Source organism: Antedon mediterranea, chromosome 1, assembly GCF_964355755.1.
Source record: "Antedon mediterranea chromosome 1, ecAntMedi1.1, whole genome shotgun sequence".
Classification (NCBI taxonomy): Eukaryota; Metazoa; Echinodermata; class Crinoidea; order Comatulida; family Antedonidae; genus Antedon; species Antedon mediterranea.
Window position 1 is genome coordinate 16,147,043 of NC_092670.1, and position 10,089 is coordinate 16,157,131.

A 10,089-nucleotide genomic window follows, 5' to 3' on the forward strand; every position below is an offset into this window, starting at 1 on the left:
ACGTTTAATTGAGTCTTCGTTTATCTTGGTAACAAGTCCCTCTTTATCCAGGGAACAAGCGAGTTTAGAAGTGGCTTTTGCAGGTGGTTTTGAGAGTATAACCTACTGGACAAGTTACGTACAAAACACGTTATTTACTTACACATATAACAATGTCGATTGGACAAATCATGTACGTAATTAACATGTTTACTTAACGATAACTTATCGAAGATCAGAGACTGTGTTTTTTCATTCGGCCGATTAACACCAATCGAACGTAACATAATACAATTAGCCTATGCAAACATAGTAAGCGTGCACGCGCGTGTGAGAAAAACATAATTGGATCGTATCTAACTTTACGTCATCATCATACCTCCGACAAACGCGTTTTGTGTTTGCTTCATAGCCCCGAGCCTGGGAATACACCAAGGCGTCATCATCATAGCACCGACAAACGCGTTTTTTGTGTGTTTTTAGCCTCGAGCTTGGGAACTCAACCAAGGTAGCACTGGCTGTTCATTACTTTCTGAAAGATCCTACCGCCGAGAACATTCCAAATGATCATTTGTACAAGAAAGGCTTAATAGACACAGACGACTGAGGAGAAGTTGCTTAAATTAAACGTTATTGAACATTATTGAAATAAACAAACAACAAAAAGTAAAAATGAATGGAAGAAACGAAGTAACAGCGTTTACGATTGCCAATATTTTGGGTCTTAACTTTAACCACGAGAAAGAAGAGAAAAAAGTAAATAACTTGACAACTGCTGAAGATTCTAACTCAGAAGTTTCTTCACAGCAAAATGGTTTGTACATTTTCAAATTATTACTATTAGTACTATTACTACTATTTTTACTATTTTTACTGTTAATTAGGAAATCCTAATTTTCTTTGAATTACTAATCCCCCGCTGTAACTTTGACAACTTTTATGTTGATTTTATTTATTCTATCTTGTGTTGGTAAACAAGCACTTACCGTAGCTAACTTAAGACAATCGTATACCATGGAAGTATATTACCAAAACAATGTTTAAACATTGACACACTTCTAAAGATTATATCATTATTCACTTTTTAAACCGCTGAAAAAAAAAAAATTAATATATTCATTTTTCTTATCCGGATAACTAGAGACGCTATATAAATTAGGCCCTAATAATATCAGGGAGGTATAAATATAATTATTGTTATAACTTCCAGCTAATATCCTTTTTCGCTATGACAAAAATTGATTGAAATATTTAATATTTGTTGATGTCTAGCAAAATATCAGTTTTAGGTAGTTATTATAGATGTGGACGGTAAGGCATTGAGACTGCACTTATTCAGAAATAGTCTACCAAATTATAAATTATTATTATACCTCCCAGCTAATCTTTTTTTGCCAAGACAAACATTGATTGAAAAATGTGTTGATGTCTAGCAAAACATTAGTTTTAGGCAGTATTATAAATGTTTTCAACGGTAAGACGTTGAGACTGCACTTATTCAGAAATAGTCTACTAAATTAGAAAAAACAAGTGTGTCGCCCTCTCAACAAAATATCTACCAAACTTCAGAAAAAGTTATAAAAGTACAATGTATTTCATATTTTTGTAAATTTACAATTTTCGAAAATTACAATAAATCGATGATTTTTACCGAATGTATTTCTAATTCCGTATTTAGACATGGGATGCAAAACAAAGAGAAAAACGCGAAGGATGAGAGTGCGAACTAACTTTAGCTCATGGCAACTGGATGAGCTTGAGCAGGCGTTCGAGTCCACTCATTATCCAGACATATTTATGAGGGAGGCACTCGCTATGCGGCTGGATCTTATGGAAGCCAGAGTACAGGTAAATATTTTATTTTTTTATTTTTTTTATTTATTCATTTCCCAACCAACAGTGAGCTCATGGTTCACCACTTACAGGAGGGAACACAGACAAACACGAACATATACAATAACAAACATTAAACTAAACTACTAACAATGTTACGAAACTTACGGAAATTATTACTAAAGATATCTAACTCAGGGTTTCTTAAAGTAAAAGAATTATAAAGTATATATGCAATATTGATAACTGTATACATTAGTTTCTCCATTTATTTAATATTTCCACTTATTATATATTCTACTGATCTTGCTGCCATGTTTTGTCTATCCAATTTGTTAACCTTAGTTCTCTTAAATCGTTGAAACATAAACTGCTCATCTCATTTGTAACTAAAGAATAAATACAAAAAATAAACTTTCTTCATCAGTACTTGAAATTCCTGGGTGCAGGAACACTATTCAAACTCAATATAGGCCAAACGTTTCGATTTTACGTTCATTTGGATTTCGCGTAAAGACTGTAATTCTGTCTAAAAATAAATAAATGTCTTCATCAGTACTTTGAATGGATAACTAAAGTTGAGAGCAGGAAAGGTTTAGTCAAAGGCCTACTGTTTCGATTTTACGATCATTCGGTCATTAGTCTCGCGTAAAGACTGTAATTCTGTCTAAAAAATAAATAAAATAAATTTCTTCATAGTACTCTAAATGGATAACTAAGTTTTTTTGTATGCATAATCAACAATATGTATATAAAGGTTAAAAGTGTAAAAATCCGAAATTAACAACAAAAATGAAATTTAACGTACGAAAATGAAATGTGAATTTAATACATATGGAAGATTGAATGAATAAAGGTGGTAGTTAACCACAAACGAGAAAACAAAGTTGAGAACAGGAACGATTTAGTCAAACTCAGTATTGGCCTACTGTATCGATTACGATCATTCAGGAAATGATCACGTAAAATACTCTAATTCTGAAAACTGAAGACGCATTGGTGGTGGTCTGAAAAGGGGTGGTACTGATATAGGTTACTTTAGAATACTAGTAATTGCTTATTTGATACTTATGATGTCTCAGAAGACGGCCACTTTAACTCGTATATCTTGCCAATCAATAAAAACGAGACAGTATTGATAGCACAAATCATTTGTGCATTTCTTTTGTACGTAATGGAATGAGGAAATTAAAATGAATTAAAACTGTGAAAGATAAATACTGACTAAAATAATATTAGAAGATTTACGATGATGTATGAGGACCGTGGGAAACATTGGATTAAAGAAAGCCAGCATAAAATATGTTTTGAATATCATTTGTATTTAAAAGTAACATTTCGCATTGCGTCTGCTTACAATACCAGATAAGGAAGGTCTGACTACAAAAAATCCTTGCAAATCTGATTCAAGAAACATTCAAGAAACATTTATTGACCAAAAATATTATTCGCTGTAGTCCCTCTTTACATTATACAAATAATAATAATACAACACCTTACCTTAATTAGCCGTTACGTACATCATATAAATGAAAAAAAAAAAGAATTCAGTATCTTAATTCATTAGGTTACCATCTGAGATATACATTAATAAAAGATATTCTTTAACGGACCTTTTTAAACTTTTGTCATGCACCATGTTTGGAATTTTTAATTCCAAAGTTTAGGTCCATTTATATGAATAAAGTGTTAGTTTTAAGAAAGTTAGTCTTAAGAAAGGTACATTCATTGCATATTTGTATTTAAGATTGTGATAATTGTTTTCATGCTTACTAAAAATGTTTAGAACATATTGTGGTAACACACCACGCCTAACATTATCCATTATTATACGTAATACGCAGTTAAGCGCGCAGTGTACGTCATTAACGCGTTCGGTAATTACTGTTAGTTGTTCGTGTGAGCAGGATAAACTCGCATTCTTTTACCTGAGAACCACTTTAATGTAATTAATCATCGTCAGAAACAATTGGCCGTAGCTAAGTTGATCGAGTAATTTAGAGAAGTAGACGTGGCGATGCAATTGCTCCGTAATTCACATAAATAATCAAAATTCTTTTATCTCCAATGTCTCACCTTAGCGCTTGCACATCGTGCGTCGCTAAATGCGTTCAGGGAACGACTCTACTCAAACACACCTGGTCGTTTAACGACAAGGCGCGGGCCCGTTTATTGGCCATCATTTGAGTTAATTTCACAAAATTAGTCAAAATAATTTGTCTTGTTTTCCCGGCTGATTTCATTAGACGTGAAACTATAATGCAAGTCGGAACTTGTCAGTTTTGATAAATGTGTACTGGTTTGCTTTTACAAAAAGAGAAAGTGGACACGCGATCTCCAAACACGCAATCTAATCAAATAACGACTAACAATTTATTATTAGTTTGGTCAGTCCACCGATTAGAATGAAAACGAATATGAAGTTTGTTGATTACTATCTTGTTTACTTGATGATTCCGCAATTTTTCTGTATCTGAAATTGAGGCTAAGCAAACATGATATAGGTTTTAGCGCCCTTCTGTGTATCCGATGTAGAGGTTTAGAACTTTAGAGACCACACAAAAGCAGAACAGAACAGTGTTAATTCTATTTAACTCCAATAGAGAAATGTTTTTTGTGGGTGCAATTCAAGCTCATGGTGGGCAACGTGACAATGACGTCATCTGAAGCTGTCTTCTTGTAGATATGTCTACATATGACTTACATAGCTAATAATATTATTATTATATTATTGTTATAGGTATGGTTTCAAAATCGTAGAGCAAAATGGCGAAAGCAAGAGAAAAATACATCTCATCCATTACCAAACGATTTTGCATCTAACAATGACGATCTATCTCCAACAAGTCTCCGGATGAGGCCTAGGCCATCCAGCAATAGTACGTCCAATCATTCAGGCCCGGTTGAGAACGACTGGTGTATCAAACAAGAACCCATACCATTTATAAGCGTTGTACCACCTTCTTTACCACCTATGGTATCATGCCAAGATCTGCGGTTCCATCATACGCGTGCCAATATGTCTTACCCTGACATACAGGCCACCAGCATCTCGATGCTACGACAAAGAGCTATCGATCATGCAGCAGGGCTTAGGATGCTAGGCCTAGCTCCAGTATTTGATTGTGATAGGGGATTAACAACTAAAAAAAGTGTATTCATGGGTGATCACAAACCTCAAGCTTGCACCTATGTCGGTGGTGATGCTTTTTCGTACTAAGTGGAGACTATTGCAACTTTGTATACTGTAGAGGGCGTCTTGTTTTGTAAAGATGTAGAGCTACAGTAGATACAACTATGAACAAGGAAATATAATATGTTTGTCCATGATACAATAGAGAACAAATAAGTGTCTAGTACATTCAGTCAACATGTTTAAAATAATTATCATTATCTAGTCGATGGCATACGATTCAGAATATTAATAATTATGCAATAAGTGCCTTAGAATGAAACGTTAGGCCTACAAATAACATTGACCTAATGACATTATAATAGATAATTCTAGTTACATTTTAACTTATTTTATAGTATAATTAATGTTTTATTATATATTTATATTATAAATAAGCACATAACCAGAATGTATTTATTCCAAGTCCTCGACGAAATAAACTATCAATATAGCGTCCCCATGCGACTGGTTATCCCCAGACACTCCATCTTATATTATTTGCAGTTTCACAACAAGGTTCTTGACGAAATGAACTATCAATATAGCGTTCCCATGCGACTGGTTTTCCCCAGACTCTCTCCGACATTTGCAGTCAAATCAAGTTCTTGGCGAAATCAATTCATAATCACATGCAATTGAACAATTCCAATATCAATTTAATGTATATATTTATGAAAGTGTTATCAGTTCTCGCTAATTCTTGACACGATATACCCTCCAGCTATTTTCTCTTAAAACATTCATTTTCTTAAATCGTCTACGCTATTTACTTAATCGGATGATGAATGGGTAAGCCTAAGATAGTCGGATCAACGCGATGCGATATTTAATTTCACGGGACAGAAGCCTTCAAAAGCCGTCTAGAAAATTATCAAATGAATATTACATGGGGGCCTGCGATGGATGACAGTCGATTTAATTACAATATCACGTGACATGTTTCACACAGTTTGAATTTTTGAGAGACATGAAGAGCCATTGTATAATGATTGTCTGCCTGTCAAACTATTCGGATTTTGTATCGATTAAAAGCCCAGGATGCGTGAAGCATATTTTCATGTTTATTGTACGTTATGATTTACAAACAAGAAAAGTAAATAATTATATATAGTTGATGATTTTCATGCTTTTATTGTTTATAACATTCTTCAGTTAGTTCCCTTACCTCCCTCTAATCACAAATATCGCCACCGAAACAGGCCTACAATATCTAACGCGTTTTAAAACCATTACCGATGCGTTTAGTGTAAACGCATTTAAAACTTCGTTTAAACGCATTGGTAATGGTTGGCCTTGTAACTGATGACTTAATAATTCTCTCCAATAATAATTAAAAACAACAATTTAGACATTGATCGATAACCAATCTAAAATTTACGTTGTTTGTTCTTTCAAATTATTAAAATTATTAAAATTGCAATAGATTAAAAAAATAAAGAAATTCAATGAATGTACAAATGAACAAATATATAAAAAAATAATCTCAATCGTTATTATAATAATTGGTTTGCGAATGTTATTAGAAAACGAAAGAGAATATTTTGAGACTAACGCAATTATGTTATAAAAGCTTCTAAGACTTAATACGATTACATATTTTAATGAAATTCATTAAAAACTATTTTGATAAGATTTGTTCCAGTATGGTTAAAACATGACGCTGTTGGTTCATGTTTCTTTGTTTTAATAATTGCATTATCACTAAGTTCACATTATCGACATTGCTGCACGTCTTTTCACAACCTAATCCTTCTGTCTGTCTTACATATCCTTCAGTCTATTTCGGACTTAATGCTCCAAGATGAAACTAAGAAAAATAATACACAATACTAAAGTTAGATCGAAGGTCAGATTTATCATTTCTTAGAAAACAAATCATCTTTATACTTTGACAATGAAAACTGAAATTCTCATTTTGCTAATGTGGCTTATATAATATTTACTTCAGTAACATCATTTATTACTGCAGTAATCGATTCTTGGAGCAATCTGTACTGTAGTAATCATCAAGAACCGGCTGATCCAAGATTGGTCGATATGTTTCGTTGACATTACTGTGCTAATGGAATACACTCATGTAACTTTCTGTTTGCGTCAGTTGCTGTAGAAAACTTATTGCGTATACACCGCTGTGATGGCGCTAGTTACTCTTCATATGGCTCTGTTCGTTATGCATCGTTAATTAATGGTTACGCGTAATAAATCAATCATGCATAACGAACAGATACGGTATAGATGTGATTCCAATTGTTTATTGCGCGTACCGGTTGATCGGCGTATGTAACAGACCATCGTTGTAAATAAACTTGCTATTATACTTATTTACTTGTGATTTATTTATTTGTACAGTACTTGACGTGAGAATACTTTAAACTAAAAAATAAATAAAGTAAACCTATCCACGGTGTGAAAGATTGATCGATATTTTCCAATTCTAGTTGAGTGACACAGCATAATATATTCTGCAGTGTGTTATCATTAAAAAACACATAATTCAGTAAATGTAACTCAATTATTTTTGAATTATGCTGTAGTTTTTTTAGAAATACTAAATGAATATTTTAAAACTAGTCTTGGGCATTTAGTTCTTAGGATGGCCGCAGGCACGAATACTTAATACAATGTACGGTACCAACATTATAAAAGAGAGGTGTTATTGAGCATAAGACTTATTACTAGGATACACATGTCCATACTCATTAGTTAAAGTCAATTTATGGCACTATTTATTCAAATTAGAACGTTGGTAAATCGGTTAATGAAAAAGTAAATTAATGGATTCGTTTGTAAATAGAAAAAACTGTTAACCTGGATGACACTTTATAATAAGTGTTTTCTTTTTGTTATCTAAAACAGTTACATTACATTTCAAGGTAGAGTCATCAGTTAATAAACCTATTTGTTGCTACTTCATAAATTCATACTTTTTATGGCTGTGTATTGTCTCTTTGTTTGGTATCTGATGTGTAGATTTCAAAGTTTCCGGGTTCTTTAAAAACGAATCTTTAAAAATGGTTCAAATAATAAGGATCCGTATTAGTTAATAAATTAGAAAGTTGGTAAACGGCTATACGGTTTACCAAACTCCTTGATAACACTTTAGTAGCGCGAGCCTTCAAAAAACTGATACGAATGTTATGCGCGCGTAAACTTCACGTGGTGGCGGAATGTGTGCATGTGATGTTCCTAACTTTAATTAATTGTAATTAATTGTTTGTTAGATAATACAGTATAAAATTTACCTATATATTTACTTTTGTCGCGCGCGCGTGTTCAAAACATGATAAAAGTATGTACGCGCGGAAACTTGCTGGCTCTTTCGTGATGGTGTGTCAGTGACGAAATGTCTGTATCTTGTGATTATCTACTAATAAATGATGTATTTCGTTTAATGCATATAGAATACCCTATACTATATTTAATAATTCCGTTCACTTGTCGTATGATATATTAGACTTCTTATTATTCAATATTGTGAAGATGATTGTATTTCTGTCATATTTTTACCATTTATCTTTATGTCAAAATATACCGATTAAGCTCCCATTGCAAGATTCTGCTCTAAATTTAGAAAATGTAGATTTTTTTTTGACAATTGTATTTTTTTAATCTAATTTTATCTAACTTGTTTAAGAATGTGTTAAAGTATGGAATAAAAGGATTGTTTAAACTAGATAGATGTGATAGCTTTTTTAATACCAACCTTTTAAAGGGACTCGACAGCACATTTTTAGGCACAAAATTCGTTACCGTTTTTGTGTTTTTTTTTTGTGATGTCACAGCAGACCATACCGGTACACTACTGTAAACATCAACCTATTAAACCTCTGTCTACACTACCAAACTAGTTTGACAAAAAAGTGTGATGTGCCCAAATATGGTAGTAAAAGACATCATCATGTCCATATATGGTAACATCACATTTTGATAGTGTAGACAGCCTTAAACAGTAGAACAAAGTCAAACTAAGCTTGATATTGATTACTGGTTACCTTAATTTGAGTTGTGACCCACCACATACTACTTTCAGAATTATTTACCTTCAGATTTTACCCTATATTTTTCTAGTTGTAACTGAGAAATGCGTGCACATCCTAAATGCCGATTTTTTACATTTTCGTTCTTGCCAATAAAGACGAAAGTGAATGTTGGTTATTTTGGATTAAAAGCTTTATTCGTCCAATTATGAATTTTATTTGTTGAAAGACCTTGTAACGATTTAAAAAACTAGCAATTTCCTTTGTTAAGTGCAACTTAGCAGATTATAACTAATTAACAATATGACCTAATGCCTATAATAACAGATCATAACATTTAAAATAGTGTAGACCACCACAATTTTTCAGAGATTCACACTTTACATGTTGTGTACAAATACATCATCAATATATCTGTTTCTTAATTATTTAATTCATTGGAGTAAGAGCAGTTTTCTGTTTGGGCTCATGCCTACTTGCTCCTGGCAAGATGAAATGTAAAACGTACTTTTAAGAACTTTTACCGAATAAATATTATTATTATCATTATTATTGAAACCAAATTAATATTTATTTTGTGTACCCTATAATTTATAGAAAGTTTAGCTACCGTTGTACTACAATTTTTCAGTTAGGCCTACAGGGTGTACGTCATAAAATGATAATGCACGCATGCGCACCTTGCAGGCGCTTGTTCAAACGATGATGATAGACTAAATGTACGCGGATTTAAACTTTGCCTTGTGCCTCGTATTGTCACTGAAAACTATTCCAAGCGGAACATTTCTTATTCAGTTTTATTTGTATCATTTTTGTAAACGACAGGAAGTAATTACGTCAGTTGGTAATTATACCGGTTGAACAGGTTAACGCGCGCGTAACTGATAATTCGTTGACAATTTAGCATTTGAGTGTTCTGATTGGTTTAAATATCCATTAGATTTGTTTGTTTTCTAAATGTGTGAAATGGTGCCATTAATACTGTAATACACTCGGCAATTTAGAAATTAGCGTTTGCTAAATAACCACTCATTAAATAATGCAAAATGATTAGCGCTTCTACCATATTGTAGCGAGTTGAATTAGCTTAAGCTGTAATCGGCGACAATATCGTCACACCAATAG

At 32.8% G+C, this 10,089-nt stretch overlaps 1 protein-coding gene across 1 annotated transcript; it reads left to right on the top strand.

The window, feature by feature from the left end:
* The first annotated feature begins 651 nt into the window (after positions 1 to 651).
* Positions 652 to 5,117, top strand: LOC140042298 (retinal homeobox protein Rx1-like). Its single transcript, XM_072087691.1, has 3 exons — positions 652 to 793; positions 1,658 to 1,827; positions 4,553 to 5,117. The coding sequence occupies exons 1-3, from the start codon at positions 652 to 654 to the stop codon at positions 5,030 to 5,032; spliced, it is 792 nt and encodes a 263-aa protein (XP_071943792.1). The 3' UTR covers positions 5,033 to 5,117.
* The last annotated feature ends 4,972 nt before the right edge of the window (positions 5,118 to 10,089 follow it).